Here is a 23,013-nt window from a genome sequence, read left to right as displayed (position 1 = left end):
TTTATCCAGCTTCAAGTAGGGGTGGAGTTTGAAGCCAGCACACGGATGCAGGACACAAGTGTCTCCTTCGGTTACCAGCTGGACCTCCCCAAAGCCAATCTGCTGTTTAAAGGTTTGAACAATTACACTATCATAGACTAGAGGGCAATTTATGTTCTATTCTATTGCTTTTATTTCCTGCGACCCCAGGGTCATGACGCTGCAGCTCTGGTTCGGTGCTTTTCCTCGCAGAGCACAGAGAGGTGGTATAGGGGCATGGAGAGGCAGGGAAGGGGCGTTTCTAATGTCATAGGGGGAGTTTTGCAGGAGTGCCTCTCCTGCAAGGCACACCCCTTTCTATGTTAATCAACTAACAAGCTAGTTGACGGTAGAATCTGGGGTAGCAGGAGGGGCAGAGAGTACACAGAGGCATGGAGCAGGGAACATGCCTCTCTGTCCCACAGCCTCGGACACACATTAAATCGGGCTCTTCCGCCATATCACACCGCGCCAGGTATGAGATTCCCCATAGACTGTCATTGGCAATAGCATTACCCTGCTGCAAAAAAAAGGATAACGCAACAGTGTAAAAGGGGCCTCAGTTAGCACTTTAACCCGTCTAACTCTGCTCTCTTTGCTTTCCTTCCAACAGGCTCATTGGACAGTAATTGGATTGTAGGAGCAACATTAGAAAAGAAACTTCCGCCACTTCCTCTCACGCTAGCCATGGGAGCCTTCTTGAATCACAAGAAGAACAAATTCCAGTGCGGTTTCGGCTTGACCATCGGTTAACATCTGCATCTGTGCACAACTTGTGGTCTCCCCTCCACACTCAGACATGTGGCCTCTCCCTCCACCTATCTGACTGCCTCCCTCCTCTCGTTTCTTAGCTCTCCCTTCCACCCCAAACTCCTGCCAGGCTCATTTTTATAAACTTTATTTTATTTTTTTTATCGTTGGGGTGAGGGAGGCAGTGAAGGAACTGTTTTAACACCAGTACCCATGACTTAGGAGAAGCTAGTCATGCTCTTACTTTTTTTTTTTCTTTTTTTCCCTCCTCTGAGTGGCTGCACGATTGGTATAGTCTGGAGAGCTGTGCTTGTTGCTTATAGCAACCAGTCAAATGCTGTCTTCCATGTCAGTGGTGCAGTAGTAAAAAAAAAATCAGAGAAGATCTGATTGGTTGGTGTGTGCAACCAGAACAGTTCTCAGACCACTTGGATCGTTTGTCCATTTACCCTGTGATCTGAGTGGTGTGTTTTTCTGTGTCTATTCTGTTCTTTGAGTTAAAGAGCTATCTCTTCATTTTTATTTTTTTTTATTTGTACCTTCAAAGCCATTTCTACAATCTCAGCAACTCCATGGTATGAATGTAACCTGTCTTTCTTTGAGTGTGATGCGGCATCTGTTCGATACTCTATTTTGTCTGTCTGGTCCTCCATCTTGTTCTGTTCTAGCTTATGGCTTCTGTGGTAGGGAGGGTGCCGCGTCTAGGAAGAGGGCCTGTTCTGGGACCTGCCTCTGAACCCTGTATCCTCATATAGGCCTTGTGCTGCTGTTGGAGGGAATGGAGGGCGTGTCCTGCTGCTTCCCAGCCTCCCTCGCTAGGAGCGTGGATGTAAATCATGTTTATAAGTTATAAAGAGAGAACTACATTGATCTTTTACACAAAACAGACGTGGAGCCCAGAGCGAAGTCATGAGCGGGCATGTACAGCCACCAATAAAGTGACTTCTGCAATGGGATTGTGTTTGTCTTGGTGTGTTTTGTTTGCTCTGTTTTGAATCTCTGGTACCTGTGTGGGTGGTAGATGATAAAATATTGCTTCACAGGCAGAATGGTCATCCTTGTTACAGCACCTTCCTTCTCAACGATAATTACAAACGTTTTATGCTCCCTTAAAGTGTATCTGAGGCAAATATCAGGCAAAATATGAGATTCTTAAAAAAAAATGTCAGCCAATTAATGCAACCCCATGATCCACTTACCTGGGGCTTCCTCCAACCCCTTGCAGTCGACATGTCCCACACTGCAGCTCCACTCAGCCACTGGCACAGAGGCCGACTTCAAAGTAGTCCTCAACTGCTCTGTACCAGTACATTGCAGACAACATGGACTTGATTGGCAGCGGCACAGGCGCAGTAGAGGACGACCTTGAGGTTGGCCTCTGCACCGGGGACCCAGGGCCATCGGCTGAGAGCGGAGCTGTGACGTAAGACATTTGCTGCAAAGGGCTGGAGGTGGCTCCGCGTAAGTAGATCGGGGGGACTCAGCATTATTTGGCTGACATTTCCTTTAAAGGAAATCTGAGATAAAAAATATATATATATCTTACTAATATTATAAATGCGCATGTTTGGATGTTTGTTACTCAATCACGCAAAAATGGCTGAACGGATTTGAATGAAATCTCTATTCCCATAACCAAAAAGTGGGCGTAGACAAATACAAATTTCACTGTGAGAATGTAAACGGCAGCCATTCTTACACTGTTAATGGTAGGGTTCTCAAACTTTGCAGAGTTGGTCACTGGGTGACTGGGATTATTCAGAAAAGGTGGTAGGGCCTACAAAAGCCAATCAAAATTCACCTATTGATTTTCAAGGTAAATATATAATTGCTGCCATTCTTGCACTGTTAATGGCACAAGCCTCAAACCTGATACAGTTGGTCATTGGGTGATGGGGGTTCAAATTCAGAAAAACAGCCAATCAGATTTCATTTCAATGCAAATTATTGATGCCAAAGTCCAAAAAGCTCACAAACTTGGTCATTGAGTAAATGAGTGTTAGGGTTAGAAAAAGTGGGGATGGCCAACACCGGCCAAATGCATACCCGGGAAACATTTTTTGGCTGACATTATTTGGCAGCATTATTTGGCTGACATTTCCTTTAAAGGAAATCTGAGATAAAAAATATATATATATCTTACTAATATTATAAATGCGCATGTTTGGATGTTTGTTACTCAATCACGCAAAAATGGCTGAACGGATTTGAATGAAATCTCTATTCCCATAACCAAAAAGTGGGCGTAGACAAATACAAATTTCACTGTGAGAATGTAAACGGCAGCCATTCTTACACTGTTAATGGTAGGGTTCTCAAACTTTGCAGAGTTGGTCACTGGGTGACTGGGATTATTCAGAAAAGGGGGTAGGGCCTACAAAAGCCAATCAAAATTCACCTATTGATTTTCAAGGTAAATATATAATTGCTGCCATTCTTGCACTGTTAATGGCACAAGCCTCAAACCTGATACAGTTGGTCATTGGGTGATGGGGGTTCAAATTCAGAAAAACAGCCAATCAGATTTCATTTCAATGCAAATTATTGATGCCAAAGTCCAAAAAGCTCACAAACTTGGTCATTGAGTAAATGAGTGTTAGGGTTAGAAAAAGTGGGGATGGCCAACACCGGCCAAATGCATACCCGGGAAACATCATGGCATCAGTGGGCGGAGACAAATACAAATTTCACTGGGAAAATGTAAACTGCAGCCATTCTTGCACTGTTAATGGTAGTGTTCTCAAACTTTGCACAGTTGGTCACAGGGCTTTGGAGTCAGAGTCGAGGAGTCGGAGCAATTTTGGGTGCCTGGAGTCTGAGTCGGTGGTTTCATAAAATTAAGAGTTGGAGTCTGATGATTTTTGTACTGACTCCACAGCCCTGGTTGGTCACTGGGTAACTGCAATTAATTATCAGAAAAGTGGGTGGAGCCTGCAAACGCCAATTAAAAATCACCTATTGATTTTCAAGGGGAATATTTAATTGCTGCCATTCTTGCACTGTTTATAGCACAAGCCTCAAACCTGGTACAGTTGGTCATTGGGTGACTGGGGTTCAAATTCAGAAAAGGGGGTGGATCCACGGCCAATCAGTTTTTTTTTATTTCAATGCAAATTATTGATGCCAAAGACCACAAAGCTCATTGAGTAATTGTGTCAAATACATACCCAGGTAAGATGAATTACCGGACACACGCATGCATTTTCTTTGATGTTATTGTATGCAGATTGAAAATAGACCAATTGAATCCCTCCTTGGCTTCATTAAATTGATTAATTTTCAAACTGCGTATATTTGCATAATTTTGCATCAGCTCAAAATTGTTTGCACCTCATATGCTGTCCCTACTAGTGACCGGGGAACAAAATGTGATGGCTCTTTAAAGAATTTGTCATTATTTGTTGTCACTTATGGTACGTACACACTTACGATAACGATCGTTTACAAGGAATGATAGTTACCAGACGAACAATATTGGGACGATTGGAATGCAACGATGGGATGCAGCAATCATCATACACATTTTAACGATCGTTCTCGCAGAAAAGAACGATCAGAAGGAAATGCTGCGTACATATTTATATAAAATTTAAAAAACAAACATGGGGTTACAATAGATACAAATATGATAGTTAACGTGGATACAAAGTTTATTTGAAATTTGTAATGTAACAATCTTTACAGGCCACACTACACTGGAAGTACGGAAGCTGGGCAGAATCCAACGCAGGTGCACTGGCCCTTGTAACGATCGTGCTCGGCAGATAACTGTACACACTATAGTTTTGTAATGATTGTCGTTCAATATGATCCGTCCTGTTGGATTTTCTCATCTTGCCGATAACGTTCGTTCATCTTTCTACGTAATGCTCGTTTGGTAAAGTTCTTTACCCGATTGTCGGCAGACTGATTGTTAAGCTGCTGTTTCAAACGACCATAGTCGCAAGTGTGTACGTACCATTAGTCTAATCCAATTTTCATTGTTTAAATACCACGTTGGCCTTAATTCATAAAGCATTACCGCATGCATTATCGCCCAAGCGGTAAATTACCGCATGGTATGTTGTTGATAGTGGATTCATAAAATTTAACGCATGTTTTACCACATGTGGTAATAGAGCAGTAAGGAAAACATTGATTGTGTCGGTAAACCGAATGAAGTGTATTCATGTAAAAAAAAAAGGGGGGGGGGGGAGTAAGGAAGCAATAAATAACAACATGTTATCGCCAACAAAGACCTGGCGAGTTTGCTCTACACAGTAGCATTTTAGGTGACAAATTGAGCCCTTTCAATGTAATGTTATGGAATTTTTAAGGATACAGAGGAGGAAGGGTGGTTGTAATATTGTAATATCACCCAGACTTTTAGAAATCGTACAGTTAGATAATTTATAAGAATATTTTATTTATGTGTGTGTGTGTGTGTGTGTATATGTCACGTGTCTAAGTCTGCCTACTTCTGCCCAGCATGCACCTTGTCATTAGGAAGTCAGCGGCAAACTACCGCACTCAGCAATTTATACCGACAGCTTTTCGCACCACGCCGCATACTTACTGACTGCTATCGCAATCACCTCGCACTTGGAATTATTTTTAATGAATTCACTGCAAAACCCTCATTTACCGCTAGCGGTAATTTCCCGCCAGTCTCTGAACTACTGCACACGCTTTTATGAATTGAGGCCAATGAGACCCAAGGGGGCCATTTTTTTTTTTTTTTTTTTTTTTTCCTAACCCATAAAGGGTTGCTTTAGGCTCTATTCTCACTCTGAAACGCAAAACAATTTTGCATTGGTGTTTTTTTTATCTAGCTGCTGCATCGGATTGCTCACCCTGATTGAAATTGCGCTGCAGCCTGAGCAATACCGTAGGATTATTTGTGCTGCAGCGCGTTGCTGATCACCAGCGATCATCAAAACTCTGACTGAAAGTGCCAGAGTGGGAACGGGGCTTTAGCGTATTCATTGGGTGAGTTTAGATAGTAAGTTGAGTAGAAGTAGAGAACCAAATTAAAAATATTTTAAATACATCTGTAGTGACCACCAGTCACCTGTAGAGGGCAGAAGTATGTGTCAACCTCCTTATTCCTCTCACTTCAGGTGTGCTTCAAGGAAGAAATGTAAAACTCACATGAAGACAGATGTGCTAAAGCAACTCCAGTGATTCTGAGAGCTTCACCTTTATGTAACAAAGTTGCGCTTAGCACTTTGGTGCTGTGTGAAAATGCATACATGAAAAAGGGCAATGTGGACACCCAGAAAAGTAGATTTGTTGAATATTGGTGTATTGACTGGCATTCTACTGTTACAGTGCAAATGACAATAGTGAAATATCGGAAATACAATTAGCATTAGTAAAATATCAAATTATCACACTATGCTCCCATACCAATGCCTACCCATAACTACTTTAGGACTGTGTAACGCACCGCAAACAGCTGTTTGTGTAGTGACGGCCGTGCTGGACTGGTGCGCACCTTGGCGAGAGTGTAGACCGTGGCGGTTTTCAAGCCCATATGGTCGTGGTGCTGTGGTAGCTCAATGATAGAACACGGACTGTCCAGCTGATCAAATTTGGTCTGTCCACAATGAAGCAACGACCTTACTATCTTGGCTGTGCTCCCCCCCCCCGAGACACTCATAGCTGTTGGTCATTGCTTCATTGTGATACGCAAGCCCCTTCACCGCGGCAAGGTAATGATCACGAAGGGGAATTGGTACATGTACATGCCTTTTTTGTTGTTGCAGCTGCAGTGCAGCTAGAAAAATTAGGCAGGCATGTACACGCACCAGAAAAATTATTATAGCGGCCGCTGCTAGCAGTGGCCTCAAAAATTCAGGAATCCACCTGGATTCCTGGACCCTGTTGGTGGGGACGGAGAAGGCAGTCAAGCGGCCTGCAGGCAGAGGTGCTGTGTGGGGAGCGACTTAGTCTTGGGGCAGGCAGTCAGTCACACAGCGTGCAGGCAGAGATGCTGTGTGTGGGGACTGACTTAAGGCTCATACACACATCAGACTATAGTCTTTGGAAAATGAAAGATCACAGACCAATCTTACCACCCTTCATGTAGTATGAGAGCCATACCTTCACAGTCTTTTCTATGGAGCTGAACTCCCCATCAGAACAAAATCTTTGCAAGATGCTGCACATACAGATGCTGTACAGACACAAAAGATCAGTATCTGCAAAAGATCTGTTCCTGCCAAAGATCCGTTTCTGCAAATTGCATTCATAGTCTATGAGATCTGCAGATCATCATACACACCTTGTTTAACCACTTCACCCTATCTGGACGGATATATCCGTCCAGATAGACTGTGCTGCTCCTGCAGCGTGGTGCGCTCCCGCTGCCTGCCGCAAGCCCCTCGAACAGTGAATAGGAATATAATTCCCATTCACCAATCTAAGCCCCCCGGAGAAATACCGACGCTTTCTAAGCAGAGAGCGCGGTATTTCTGCTCGGAAAAATTGTTTGCAGCCTCCTAATAGTTCCTGGCAGCATGATCGTATGCTCCAGGAACTTTTTTGACTGTGGCCATCTTGTGGCCAAATAGTAAACTGCACCCACATAAATGTTTTAAATAAAGAATAACATTATATTACATCTAAAAATTGCTGTTTACCTCCCAAGCTAAAATCACCCACATACATTTTTTAAATAAAAAATAAATAAAAAAAATCACAATTAAAAAAAAAAAAAAAAAAAAACTACATAAATAGTTACTTAAGGGTCTAAACTTTTTAAATAAACATGTTAAGAGAGCATCTTATTCATTTTTTAAAAAAATTATAAGCTTGTAAATAGTGATGAACGCAAATTGAAAAAATGCACCTTTATTTCTAAATAAAATATCTGCGCCATAAATTGTGATAGGGACATCATTTAAAAGGCGTAATAAGTGGGACAAATACGCAAATAAAATACATGGGTTTTAATTATAGTAGCATGTATTAATTTTAAGCTACAATGGCCAAAAACTGAAAAATAATGATTTTTTCCATTTCTTTCTTAATCTTCCTGTGAAAATGGATTTAGAAAAAAATAATTCTTAGCAAAATGTACTACCTAAAGAAAGCCTAATTAGTGGCGGAAAAAACAAGATATAGATCAATTAATTGTGATTAGTAGCGATAAAGTTATTGGCGAATGAATGGGAGGCGAACGTTGCTCGGATGCATGAGATTTTCTGCACTGTAGGCTGAAGTGGTTAACTGACATTCATCTGCAGATCTGAAAATCCATCCTGGTGGATCTGATCTGCAGATGAATGTCTGTTAAACAAGGTGTGTATGATGATCTGCAGATCTCATAGACTATGAATGCATTTTGCAGAAACGTATCTTTTGCAGGAACAGATCTTTTGCAGATACTGATCTTTTGAATGTCTACAGCATCTTTGTGTGCAGCATCTTGCAAAGATTTCTGTCTGATGGGGAGTTCAGCTCCATAGAATAGACTGTGTAGGTATGGCTCTCATACTACATGGAAGGGGGTAAAATTGGTCTGTGATCTTTCATTTTTCCAAAGACTATGGTCTGATGTGTGTATGAGCCTTTAGACTTCGGGCGGGCAGAAGTCCTCTGGGATCCATGCCTCATTAATTTTGATAAAGGTGAGGTACTGAACACTTTTGTGACTTAGGAAACTTCTCTTCTCAGTGACAATGCCTCCAGCTGCGCTGAAGGTCCCTTCTGACAGGACGCTTGAGGCAGGGTAAGACAGAAGTTGGATGGCAAATTGGGACAGCTCTGGCCACTGGTCAAGCCTGCGCACCCAGTAGTCTGAGTTCATCACTGCTCACAGTGTCTACATCCACACCTAATGGCCGGGCAGTTGGCTACCTGCCTGTCCCGGTGTTGGAGGGTAGATCCGGAAGGGCTAAGGCAAGGTGTTGGACTAAAGAATGTCCGCATGTCTGACATCACCATGAGATCGCTGGAGCGTCCTGTCCTTGCCTGCGTGGACATGGGAGAAGAATTACTGGCAGTGGTACCTTTATTGCGTTGTGCTGTGACATTACCCTTAAACGCATTGTAAAGCATATAATGTAAAAAATACTCTCCGGCGCTGGGAAAATGCCTTGTCTACAAGCTGCGTGTCTTGTGGAGGGATTCCCTAACCCTCAAAATTATGCAACAAAGTCTATAAATCACTTGCACGCGCTAAAATGCTTCAGCTGTTTATAAAAAAATAAAATATAAAACATAAAAATTTGGTCAGTTCCCACACATACCTCTTCCACACATCCACACTGTAGAGAGGCCCCTCCACTCACTCCCACTAACCTACCCTACAACTTGAACTAAAATCAATTAGATGTATTTTCCTTAAAGCTGGGGACTACGTCTAGCTGTTTGTTCGTTTTAGTCTCCTTAGGATGATACGTATAAGTGTCTTTTTCCAATACACCACTACAAAACGTTGCTGTGATCTTTGATAGTCTCCACAGTTCGCTTTTCTTATCTATCAAAAAAAAACTTTTTCAAGACAGCAATATGGTATAAAAACTCACGGTTTCCTTATAATTAAGTATATCGTTTCTTTGAAGAGTCCTAGTTACTTCTCATTCTATTTGTTCCCGGCTTCAAAACCGCTCTTTGCCTGCGGGTTCTCCCCGTCTGCCCGCCGCTTACCAGTCTGACGTCCTTACACAGCATACGTCACTTCCGCATGGGGATCACTGAAGCCCGCTCGCTGTTGTCTCGTCTTCCGGCTTCTGGCATGCACTGCTATTGGGTGACGTCACCACACTAGGCTATTGGAACTTTGCTGGCGGCTGCTGCGCGCTGGCAGTACGCTGCTTCCAAAGCCCTTTGCAGATTCTTATGGGCACTGTTTCAACTTGAATTTAACACCTCAACGCGTTTCTGCCGATGAAACCGTCGGCCTTCTTCAGGAGGATTCAAGGTTATAGAGCGATTCAATCCTGCCATTTTTATAACTGGTGTAACTCCAAAGTTCATCCGCCCCCATTCTCCAGGGCGTGGTTTCAATCATGTGATCCCAGACTCCATTTTCTTGTAGTCCCCACTCCATCTACATTACTGTAATCCTTTCCATATACATTATTCATTCAAAATCCCTCTATATTTACCCCATATCCCTCATATTCCATTCCAAAATATCCTTACAATTATAAATTACAACAGAAGGTTCAAACAAACTAAAAAAATGCAAACAATTCCATCTCGCTGTTTAGTCCATTTGGGATCAATGTCCCCAACTGATAAATCCATTTTGATTCATTTCTAGACATCTTCTGGATATAGTCCCCTTCCCTTCGTGCCCGGCTTATGATTTCCAACCCAAAAAATATTGTCCCCCTTAAAGAGTAACTGTTAGCCCCCAAATTGAATTTTAAAACACTATTGCAATGTTTTATTTATTATATAAGTAAGCCAAAACGCCAATGCACAAGTTAAAAATCAATCTAATTTTGTTACTATCTAACCTTTTCCCCCAGCTCCGGACGCAAGCCGCATTTCAGATACTATAGCATGCAGAGCATGCCTATGTCTGGCCGACCCCCCTCTCCCCCCCAGGACCAGGTGCCAATATATTCTCCCCACCGCAGCTGACCGCTCTGACACGGAGACAGAGCGGCAGCACTTCCAGAGCAGCACCGCAGAGCAGCCAGCGCCGTGCATCTCTCACATGTGATTCGGCGGCGGCTGCTCTGCGGTGACGGTGCTGGAAGTGCTGCCGCTCTGTCTCCGTGTCAGAGCGGTCAGCTGCGGTGGGGAGAATATATTGGCACCTGGTCCTGGGGGGGAGAGGGGGGTCGGCCAGAGATAGGCATGCTCTGCATGCTATAGTATCTGATATGCGGCTTGCGTCCGGAGCTGGGGGAAAAGGTTAGATAGTAACAAAATTAGATTGATTTTTAACTTGTGCATTGGCGTTTTGGCTTACTTATATAATAAATAAAACATTGCAATAGTGTTTTAAAATTCAATTTGGGGGCTAACAGTTACTCTTTAAACTCCCCCCATGTTTTTCTTTGTAATGTTTTGACAATGGGTGTGCATCATTTTTCTTTTCAATTTTATTAAAATGCTCTGCAATCCTACTCTGTAGTGCTCTTTTTGTCCTTCCAACGTACATTTTGTGGCAGGGGCACTGGATGCAGTAAATCACCCCGCATGTAGTGCAGGTTATTTGATCTCTAATCCTGTGCTTCACGGAATCCAGTCCCTCCACCTCTATTATTCTGCCAGGATTGCTGGTCCTCCTACAATTTAGACAAAAACCACATCTCTGGAAACCCACCCTCCCTCTCCCCTTCCCAGCTCCATCACAGTCTCCCTTATATTCATTGGCAGCCGTTGCTATTGAGAGCCCAATGTTTGGGGCCCTTTTGAACACAACCTTTGGTATTTCTGGCAACAGCTCTCCCAAAATTTTATCCTGTTTCAATATGTCCCAGTGTCTACTGATAATATTCTTCACTCTTTTTGATTGTACACTGTATTGTAATGTGAGACTGAAATCATTTCCATCCCAATCCTGTTTAGTTGTAGGGGCCAACAATTCATCACGATTTCTCTGCCTGACCATTTCTCTGGATTGCTCCACTTTTTCTTTTGGATATCCCTTTTCCAGGAGGTCGTTCTCCAGTCTAATTGCCTCTAAATCGTAATCGTTTACATTCGTACAGTTACGACGTAGCCTGGTGAACTGCCCCCTGGGAATTTCATTGAACCATCTGGGTAGATGGCAACTCGTGTATAAAATATAGCTGTTCACATCAACAGCCTTTTGAAAAGTTCTCGTGTTCAGGGATTCCATATCCACATATATTTCTAAATCAAGGAAATGTATCTTTTCTTTGCTGGTCTCTGATGTAAATCTAATTTTCCATTCATTGGTATTAACCACTTCACCACTGAGGGGTTTTACCCCCTGACCACCAGAGCAATTTTCACCTTTCAGCGCTCCTTCCATTCATTCATCTATAACTTTATTATTACTTATCCCAATGAAATGAACTATATCTTGTTTTTTTCGCCACCAATTAGGCTTTCTTTAGGTGGGACATTATGCCAAGAATTATTTTACTCTAAATGTGTTTTAATGGGGAAATAGGAAAAAATGTGGGAAAAAATTATTATTTTTCAGTTTTCGGCCATTATAGTTTTTAAATAAAGCATGCTACTGTAATTAAAACCCATGAAATGTATTAACCCATTTGTCCCGGTTATAAAACCATTTAAATTATGTCCCTATCACAATGTTTGGCGCCAATATTTTATTTGGAAATAAAGGTGCATTTTTTTCAGTTTTGCATCCATCCCTAATTACAAGCCCGCAGTTTATAAAGTAACAGTGTTATACCCTCTTGACATAAATATTTAAAAAGTTCAGTCCCTAAGGTAACTATCTATGTTTTTTTTTTTATTGTATTTTTTTTTTTTAATTACAAAAAAAAAATAATAATTGGGGAGTGTGGGAGGTAATGAGTTAATTTATTGTGTAAATGTAATGTTTGTATATGTAAAATGCTTTTAGGGTGTAGTTTACTATTTGGCCACAAGATGGCCACAGAGTGTTTGTTTACATGCGACCTGTAAGCGCTCGGAAGGACGCTTACAGGAAGCAGTAGGAGGCTGGGAGACTCACAATGATCTCGCTGTTTCTGAAAGAAGCAGCAGATCATTGCGGGGGCTTAGATCAATGAACGGGAATGGATTTTCCCGTTCATTGATCTCCGGGCGAGCGGGCGGCAGCGTGCACGAGCGGCGGGTGCGCGCGCACGAGCGGCGGGAGTGCGGACAGCGGCGGTAGCGCGGAAGGTACGGATTTCTCCGTCCCTGGTTTTTTAGGGGCGGAGAAATCCGTACGCGTGGGGGTAAAGTGGTTAATCATTTTAACATATCTGTCCAACGACTCTTTATCTCCCCGCCATATCATCAACACATCGTCGATGAAACGGCGCCATAGGACCAGGTCCGCACCGTACATCTCATTTCCATACACAAATCCTTCCTCCCAATGGGACATAAAGAGATTTGCATACGAGGGTGCGAACCTGGTCCCCATCGCCGTTCCACCAACCTGCAGGTACCAGCAACCATCATATTCAAAATAGTTGTGTTCAAGGATAAATCTTATTGATCTCAAAATAAAATCTTTCTGGGTATCACTCATTGTGTCATCCTGATCCAAAAAAAACTTCACCGCTTCCAGTCCCCTTTGATGTTCAATAATAGTGTATAGAGAAGACACATCTAAGGTACATAGTATCCATTCCTTTTCCCACTGCAAGCCTCTCAAGGTGTTTAACACTTCCTTTGTGTCCTTAATGTAAGCTTTAGTTTCTTTCACATACTTTTGTAAAAATGTGTCCACATACCTTGACAGATTTGCAGTCAGGGATCCCACCCCCGACACTATGGGTCTCCCCGGTGGGGCTATCAAATCTTTGTGCACTTTTGGCAAATGATAAAACAGTGGCCTTCTGGGATGTTTAACCAATAAGAATTCATATTCTTTCTGATTCAGGACTCCAGATGTGAGTCCCTCATCTAGTAGGGATTTCAGCTGGTTGGCAAACTTGATTGTTGGGTCACAACCCAAGATGTAATAGGTCTCTGGGTCTCCCAGCAATCTCATTGCCTCCTTTTGATACATTTCTGTGTCCTGCACCACAATCCCCCCGCCTTTATCGGCTGGTCTTATAATTTCCGGGTCCTTTCGTAGCTCTTTCATTGCTTTCCTCTCTCCATTGGTCAAATTGTCATTCCCATATTTATCAATTTTCATATTTCTGATATCTTTGTCTACTAAATTCTCAAAGGCCACCATTGCATCACTATATTCCATTTGAGGAAAAAAGGTTGAGGGATATGGCGGGGAGATAAAGAGTCGTTGGACAGATATGTTAAAATGATTAATACCAATGAATGGAAAATTAGATTTACATCAGAGACATTTCCTTGATTTAGAAATATATGTGGATATGGAATCCCTGAACACGAGAACTTTTCAAAAGGCTGTTGATGTGAACAGCTATATTTTATACACGAGTTGCCATCTATCCAGATGGCTCAATGAAATTCCCAGGGGGCAGTTCACCAGGCTACGTCGTAACTGTACGAATATAAACGATTACGATTTAGAGGCAATTAGACTGGAGAACGACCTCCTGGAAAAGGGATATCCAAAAGAAAAAGTGGAGCAATCCAGAGAAATGGTCAGGCAGAGAAATCGTGATGAATTGTTGGCCCCTACAACTAAACAGGATTGGGATGGAAATGATTTCAGTCTCACATTACAATACAGTGTACAATCAAAAAGAGTGAAGAATATTATCAGTAGACACTGGGACATATTGAAACAGGATAAAATTTTGGGAGAGCTGTTGCCAGAAATACCAAAGGTTGTGTTCAAAAGGGCCCCAAACATTGGGCTCTCAATAGCAACGGCTGCCAATGAATATAAGGGAGACTGTGATGGAGCTGGGAAGGGTAGAGGGAGGGTGGGTTTCCAGAGATGTGGTTTTTGTCTAAATTGTAGGAGGACCAGCAATCCTGGCAGAATAATAGAGGTGGAGGGACTGGATTCCGTGAAGCACAGGATTAGAGATCAAATAACCTGCACTACATGCGGGGTGATTTACTGCATCCAGTGCCCCTGCCACAAAATGTACGTTGGAAGGACAAAAAGAGCACTACAGAGTAGGATTGCAGAGCATTTTAATAAAATTGAAAAAAAAAATAATGATGCACACCCATTGTCAAAACATTACAAAGAAAAACATGGGGGGAGTTTAAGGGGGACAATATTTTTTGGGTTTGAAATCATAAGCCGGGCACGAAGGGGAGGGGACTATATCCAGAAGATGTCTAGAAATGAATCAAAATGGATTTATCAGTTGGGGACATTGATCCCAAATGGACTAAACAGCGAGATGGAATTGTTTGCATTTTTTTAGTTTGTTTGAACCTTCTGTTGTAATTTATAATTGTAAGGATATTTTGGAATGGAATATGAGGGATATGGGGTAAATATAGAGGGATTTTGAATGAATAATGTATATGGAAAGGATTACAGTAATGTAGATGGAGTGGGGACTACAAGAAAATGGAGTCTGGGATCACATGATTGAAACCACGCCCTGGAGAATGGGGGCGGATGAACTTTGGAGTTACACCAGTTATAAAAATGGCAGGATTGAATCGCTCTATAACCTTGAATCCTCCTGAAGAAGGCCGACGGTTTCATCGGCAGAAACGCGTTGAGGTGTTAAATTCAAGTTGAAACAGTGCCCATAAGAATCTGCAAAGGGCTTTGGAAGCAGTGTACTGCCAGCGCGCAGCAGCCGCCAGCAAAGTTCCAATTGCCTAGTGTGGTGACGTCACCCAATAGCAGTGCATGCCAGAAGCCGGAAGACGAGACAACAGCGTGCGGGCTTCAGTGATCCCCATGTGGAAGTGACGTATGCTGTGTAAGGACGTCAGACTGGTAAGCGGCGGGCAGACGGGGAGAACCCGCAGGCAAAGAGCGGTTTTGAAGCCGGGAACAAATGGAATGAGAAGTAACTAGGACTCTTCAAAGAAACGATATACTTAATTATAAGGAAACCGTGAGTTTTTATACCATATTGCTGTCTTGAAAAAGTTTTTTTTTTTGATAGATAAGAAAAGCAAACTGTGGAGACTATCAAAGATCACAGCAACGTTTTGTAGTGGTGTATTGGAAAAAGACACTTATACGTATCATCCTAAGGAGACTAAAACGGACAAACAGCTAGACGTAGTCCCCAGCTTTAAGGAAAATACATCTAATTGATTTTAGTTCAAGTTGTAGGGTAGGTTAGTGGGAGTGAGTGGAGGGGCCTCTCTACGGTGTGGATGTGTGGAAGAGGTATGTGTGGGAACTGACCAAATTTTTATGTTTTATATTTTATTTTTTAATAAACAGCTGAAGCATTTTAGCGCGTGCAAGTGATTTATATGCATTGTAAAGCATAGTTGCCAGCTTGTTCTGCAAGTGCTGCATCCTTTCTGCCTTCTGGTGATTTGGAAACATCTCCGCCACTTTGTGCCTATACCGAGGGTCTAGTAGCGTGGCCACCCAGTACAGCTCATTCCCCTTGAGTTTTTTTATACGAGGGTCCCTTAACCTCCTGAGCGATAATCCCGAGCTGAGCTCGGGGTATATCGCGCAGGAGGATTTCTCAGGCCCTGGTGGGCCGATTTGCATAATTTTTTTTTGTTACACGCAGCTAGCATTTTGCTAGCTGCGTGTAACTTCCGATCGCCGCCGATCCGCCGCCGCTCGCCGTGCCGCGCAGCCCCCCCCTCCCCGACCCCTTGCGCAGCCTGGCCAATCAGGCCAGGCAGCGCTGAGGGGTGGATCGGGACTCCCTCTGACGTCCAAGACGTCGGTGACGTCATCCCGCCCCGTCGCCATGGCGACCGGGGAAGCCCAGCAGGAAATCCCGTTCTGAATGGGATTTCCTGCTTACTCTGATCGCCGAAGGCGATCGGAGTGGGTGGGGGGATGCCGCTGCCCTGGGCTCGCTACATGATTTAAAAAACAAAAAATTTAAAAAAAATAGTGCTGCGCCTCCTCCTGGGCGATATAATTGTATCGCCCAGAGGGTTAACAGGCTGGACAGCATGAACGATGCCATCTGCACAAAGTTAGATCCAGACGTACTATCCATCACTTGCTCTTCCTCAGTGACGTCAGGTAATTCGTCCTCCTCCCCCCAGCCACGAACAATACCATGGGAAAGTTGAGCAGCACAAGCCCCCTGCGACGCCTGCTGCGGTTGTTCTTCTGCCGCCGCCACCTCCTCCTCCAAAGAAACACCTTCCTCATCATCCGAGTCTGACTCCTCTTCCCCACACGACTCTTCCTCCTCCTCCCCCCCCCTCTCTGTGCTGCCGCAGGAAATATCTGGTTTTGATGAAAATTGATCCCACAACGCTTCCTCCTGGAACTGTTCCTGTTCACGCTCCACCACTCTGTGCACGGCACGCTTCAGGAAGAAAGCGTACGGGATCAAGTTGCTGATGGTGCCTTCACTGCGGCTCACCAGGTTGGTCACCTCAAACAGCCGCATGAGCCTGCATGCATTTCGCATGAGTGTCCAGTTGTTGGGCCAGAACATCCCCATCTTCCCAGAGTGTGTTCTTCTACTGTAGTTGTAGAGGTACTGGGTGACGGCTTTCTCCTGTTCTAGCAGGCGAGAGAACATAAGGAGGGTCGAATTCCATCGAGTCGGGCTATCGCAAATCAGGCATCTCACCGGCAACTTGTTTCTCCGCTGAATATCGGCAAAGCGTGCCATGGCCATGTAAGTCCGCCTGAAATGCCCACACAACTTCCTGGCCTGCTTCAGGACGTCCTCTAAGTCTGGGTACTTTGACACAAATCTTTGAATGACTAGATTCAGCACATGTGCCATGCTGGGTACATGTGTCAGCTTTCCCAAATTCAAAGCGGAAATGAGATTGCTGCCGTTGTCACACACCACGTTGCCAATCTCCAGCTGGTGCGGGGTCAGCCAGTGCTCCACCTGTTTGTTAAGAGCAGCCAGGAGAGCTGGTCCAGTGTGACTCTCCGCTTTAAGGCAAGACATGTCTAAGATGGCGTGACACAGTCGTACCGGGCATGCAGCATAGGCTCTGGGGAGATGGGTCTGCGTAGCGGGAGAGGAGATGGCAGCACCACTAGAGTTGAACTGCCATTCAGCCAAGGAGGAGGAAGATGACAGCGAAGAGGATGTAGCAGGAGGAGTAGAAGAGGAGGTGGCAAGAGGCCTGCCTGCAAGCCATGGAGGTGTCACTAGTTGGTCCACTGTGCAGCCACGTACTCCCTGCTTGCCATTGTTCACCAGGTTGACCCTGACCCTGCTTGGCAGACCAGGCATCCGGCATCAGGTGGACCCTTGACCCAAAGCTATTCGCAAGAGATGACACCACTTGCCTCTGAACTTCACGGTACAATGCGGGGTCAGCCACTGATCCACCGGTTTGTTAAGAGCAGCCAGGAGAGCTGCTCCAGTGTGACTCTCTGTTTTGAGGCAAGACGTACCTGGCATGCAGCATAGACCCTGGGGAGCTGGGGCTGTGTAGCTGGAGAGGAGATCACAGCACCAGTAGAGTTGAACTGCCACTCAGCTAAGGAGGAGGATGACGATGGTCACCAGGTTGACCCAATGGGCTGTGTAAGTAATGTACCCGCCCTGACCATGCTTGGCAGACCAGGCATTCGTGGTCAGGTGGACCCTTGACCCAACGCTGTGTGCCAGAGGTGACACCACTTGCCTCTCAACTTCACTGTACAGTTTGGGTATCACCTTTTTAGGGAAATTGCAGCCTGGTATCTTCCACTGAGGTGTCCCAATGGCCACAAATTTAAGGAAGGCCTCAGAGTCCACCAGCTGGTATGGTAACAGCTGGCGAGATAACGGTTCCACCAAGCCAGCTGTCAGACGCCGGGCAAGGGGGTGACTGGCAGAAATTGGCTTCTTCCCCTCAAAGATTTCCTTCACAGACACCTGGCTGCTGTGGGCAGAGGAGCAGGAACCACTCAAGGTTAGAGGCGGAGTGGAGGAGGGTGGCTGTGAAGGAGCAAGGGAGAAAGCGGCTGAAGATGCTGCACCTGAAGGAGGAAGAGGAGAAGGAGGGTGGCTTTTCTTTTGTGTGCTGCTTTTGCTCAGGTGCTCTTCCCATTGCAGTTTGTGCCTTTTCTGCATGTGCCTTCGTAAGGCAGTTGTCCCTACGTGGGTGTTGGCCTTTCCACGGCTCAATTTTTTGAGGCAGAAAGAACAGATGGCATTGCTCTGATCTGAGGCAGACACATTAAAACATTTCCAAACTGCTGAGCCCCCCTGTGGTGATGGCACTATGGTGGCATCAGCAGCTGACGTTGAAGGGCATGTTGGATGGCTGTACATAGGTGGCAATACATGGCGCCGGACACTGCCACCAGTTGTTTCTGACGACAAGCTCCCCCTGCTTCTTTCAGGAACTCGTCTCCTCCTCCTACTACTCTTTGACTTCCCCTCTGAACTGTCCCCCTTTTCATCTCTTCTATTGGGAACCCACGTGGCATTCGTATCATCGTCATCATCATAATCATCCTGCCCAGCTTCGCTTGCCTCAGATACCTCCAAAACTGCACCAACAGCAGGTACAGAACATCATCCTCCTCACAAGTTACGTCCATAGTGTCGCCTAACTCACACAAATGAGGTGGTGTAACTTGTTGTAGCAGTAGTGGCTGTGCATCAGTTAATTCCCCACCAAATAACTCCTGCGAAGTGTCAAATGCAGCGGATGTGGAGCTTGTAGCGCTGGTGGCTGCGGAAGATGAGGTGTTCTGTGTTAAATAGTCAACCACGTCCTGACAATCTTGGGAGTTGATGGGACGTGCCTTCTTCTGAGCACTGTACTTTAGTCCAGGACCGCACAAAATCACATCAGCATGACCTCGCACAGACCTGCTGGGTGGCATTTCTCTGGGTCTGCCTCTACCTCTGCCTCTACTTGTTTTGTCCATATCGATGGGGATGAAGTAAAATATATGCACTGACTTGACTAATACAATGTGCAGTCACACAGGTGCAGTTAACAGGTATGCACGGAGTGGTGTATCACACTGCGTGCACTCACGTAGGTAGGTGGGTGCACTGAACACAACAGGTAGGTATATGCAGTGATGGGTATTACAATGTGCACCTGTCACACACAGACAGGTACCGGACAGGCACAGTGACACTGCGTGCACTCACGTAGGTAGGTGGGTGCACTGAAGTTAACAACAGGTAGGTATATGCAGTGATGGGTATTACGATGTGCACCTGTCACACATAGATAGGTACCGGACAGGCACAGTGACACTGCGTGCGCTCACGTAGGTAGGTGAGTGCACTGTGAACAAACAGGTAGGTATATGCAGTGATGGGTATTACAATGTGCACCTGTCACACACAGACAGGTACCGGACAGGCACAGTGACACTGCGTGCACTCACGTAGGTAGGTGGGTGCACTGAAGTTAACAACAGGTAGGTATATGCAGTGATGGGTATTACGATGTGCACCTGTCACACACAGATAGGTACCGGACAGGCACAGTGACACTGCGTGTGCTCACGTAGGTAGGTGGGTGCACTGTGAATAACAGGTAGTTATATGCAGTGATGGGTATTACAAATCTGCACCTGGCACAGTAGTAATTATACCACCAAGGGGCCAAAGGCCAGCTGCGACTGACTGACAGGGCTGTATATAATGCACGTGGGCCACACAGACAAAAAAAAAATAGATCACAAGAACAAGATTCGCTCTAAAAAGAGCTGTTGAGGGGTGCTTTTTTTAGCAATAAGAATCAGCAAGGAGCAAGCTAAGAAGCCTACAAGAGCCTAACTAAGCCTTCCCTATAGGTCTCTGCACAGCAGCTCTCCCTAATCTATTTACTGCAGGCACACGAGTGAGTCCAATGCCTGATGCTGCCTGCCTTTTATAAGGAGGGGCTCCAGGAGGGAGTGTAGCCTGATTGGCTACAATGTGCCTGCTGACTGTGATGTAGAGGGTCAAAGTTGACCCTAATGATGCACTATGGGGGCAAATCGAACTTCCAGAAAAGTTCACGCGTGAACGCGAACCACCGAAGTTCGCCGGAGACTGTTCGCCGGCGAACCGTTCGGGCCATCTCTAACCGCTGGTACTTAAGTGGGTAAAGAGAGCCCTAGGTGGGCTCAAAAAAAAAAAAAGTTACCTGTTCTGGGGGGCAGAGCAGATCAGGTAGCCAAAACCTGTGTGCCGCACTGGCTCACTTTCGTGCCCTATAGGACATGACGCTGCAAGGAGAGACTGTGTGTCTCGTAGTGTGCAGGGAGGCGGGGGAGCGGCAGGGGTGTGGCCAGGGAGAGAGCTGCCCAATAATGGCAGCTCTGGAAACCCTGCAGGAACACCCCTGGCGGGTGTTTTGAATAGGGAATCCCTTGCCCTGTGTATACCTCCGGGATAGCGAGAATATTGTCGCTAATCTAGGACGGCTATAGCGTGGGGGTGGAGCACAGGCATGCCCTGAGGCAGAAAACATGCCTCTGTATCCTATCTGCCCACCTCTGGTTCTCTTTAACCACCACCTCCCCCCTCCCCCAACCTTATCCACTCCCCCATGGCTAACCTTAAAGAGAAACCGTAACCAAGAATTGAACTTCATCCCAATCAGTAGCTGATACCCCCTTTCCCATGAGAAATCTTTTCCTTTTCACAAGCTGATCATCAGGGGGCTCTGCATGGCTGGTATTGTGGTGAAACTCCTCCCACAGTGTGATGTCAGGACCATGGTTCTGACATCACACTGTGGGAGCCTTGTTGCATTGTGGGAAACTGTGTGTGTAATAGTATAATCGCCTATTTACCTTTAGTAACAATGACAAATCTCAGAGGATGAAGATGCAATAAACTTTAGAGGGGGTGAGTATGGGGGACAAAACACTCCTGCCTCTATGTTCTGTTAGATTACTGTTCATTTTCTTTAAAAGATAAAGAGACCCTGCGGCACCTGCCTTTACTGATGCATTTGCCATGAGCAGTACATGGCTGCTTGCCTGGATAAGTGGCAGATGCGTGCTCCACACTGCTGACTCTATGGAAGTGGAGTGTAAGCTGACACATTGCTGTGTGTACACTGCAGCTCCAGTAGTGGAAAGCAGGAACAGATGATGGCTGTCGTGGGCTGCGATAGAGCAACAACTCATCGCCATATGTGCCAGTCAGTGTATGGCAGCGAGACTGCTCCCCTGCCCATATGCCATGCTGAAGACTTGCCAGACAGCTGCTGCTGGGTAATGCAAATTATCCACACATGGAGAATTAGCCTACACTGCCTCGCTTTATTTCTATTAGGAAAGATACCTGCCTCTCTCAGTGCTTTTTGCTGCACAGGTTTTAGAGTGCATGCCAGTTTGAAATATAAGTGAATCTCGAAAAATTAGAATATTGTGCAAAAGTCCATTTATTTTAGCAATTCAACTTAAAAGGTGAAATTCCTATATGAAATAGGAACCCTTTGCAGGTGTTTTGGATGAATTTGCTGATTAGTGACACTTTGAGCCTAGAATATTGAACATTTTCACCATATTCTAATGGTCTAAAATTTTGATTTTGAGGTTTTCAGAAGCTGTAATCCACGATCATCAAAATTATAACAAATAAAGGCTTGAAATATCTCACTTTGCAAGCAATTCGTCTATTCCATATATGGAGTTTTGCATGATATTCAATTTTTTTGAGTTTCACCTGTATCTTGAATCTTTAGAGAGAATCGGGCATAAATAGGCATTTGTAATAATCTTCCTCTCCTCTGAAACATTGATCTTGATGAAGGAATTGCACCCGCCACCCAGTAGACCAATAGACATTATTTTTTTCTTTTTAATTTTTTTGTCTTTGGGGTGTAGAGAGTGCATGTAGTTTGCCATAAAATAAATTCCTTTGTAGTGTTCCCATTCCTATTTGTTACATTTTTTTCCAATGCACAAATAAATTTGGGAATCTGGAATTTACCCCAACTGATTTTTTTTTTTTTTTTAATGTTACCAAAACCGTAGCAGTACATTAAAACCCCAGTATTTTTTGTTTTGTTTAATTTTTCCTGTTGTCAGATTAAAGTTCTAACATAATTGTGAATTCATATAGCACTTATGTTTACAGCTTTTTCCTGAGTACTGTAATAGTCACGTCAATAATTGTTGCTGTTATTATTTAGCATTTATATGTATAGGACCGACATATTCCACAGCGCTGTACAGACTATATATAAGCTTGTCCCTAACTGTCCCTCAGAGGGGCTCACAGTCGAATTCCTACTACAGTCATATGTCCATCATAGTCTTGGGCCAATTTTACGCAGAAGCCAACTAACTTATCTGTGGTTTTGAGAGGATTCTGGAGTGCCTGAAGGACACCCACATAGACACAGGGAGAACATAAAAACTCCTTGCAAATAGTGCTCTGCTGAGACTTGAACCGGGGAGGACCCAGCGCTGCAAGGTATGAGCGCTATCCACTACATCACCATGCTTGTCCCCAGAGGGTATCACGATCTAATCCATGCTATAGCCATAGTCTTATGTCCCTATCATAAACTAAAGTCAATTTTGGGAAACAACAATTAATTTACCGGTGTATTTTCAGGATGGGGAGGAAACAAGTCCTAGTTTGAAGCTACTAGGACACTAGCGCTGAAACACGTAGAAATATTCTTGAATGAAAA

At 44.5% G+C, this 23,013-nt stretch overlaps 2 protein-coding genes across 2 annotated transcripts in view; both read left to right on the top strand.

The window, feature by feature from the left end:
• TOMM40 (translocase of outer mitochondrial membrane 40) overlaps positions 1–874 on the top strand; it is a 35,435-nt gene extending 34,561 nt beyond the window's left edge. Inside the window, exons 9-10 of the mRNA XM_068243022.1 lie at positions 10–112; positions 632–874. Of these exons, the coding sequence (XP_068099123.1) occupies positions 10–112; positions 632–771 (243 nt within the window). The 3' untranslated portion in view covers positions 772–874. The remainder of the gene's footprint in view (positions 1–9; positions 113–631) is intronic.
• LOC137522889 (apolipoprotein C-II-like) overlaps positions 1–23,013 on the top strand; it is a 596,236-nt gene that overhangs the window by 332,452 nt on the left and 240,771 nt on the right. The window lies entirely within an intron of this gene.

The sequence above is a fragment of the Hyperolius riggenbachi genome, chromosome 6, assembly GCF_040937935.1.
Source record: "Hyperolius riggenbachi isolate aHypRig1 chromosome 6, aHypRig1.pri, whole genome shotgun sequence".
In the NCBI taxonomy this organism is placed as follows: Eukaryota; Metazoa; Chordata; class Amphibia; order Anura; family Hyperoliidae; genus Hyperolius; species Hyperolius riggenbachi.
The sequence above is the reverse complement of the archived record's forward strand: the minus strand, read 5'-3'. Positions and strand labels throughout refer to the sequence as shown.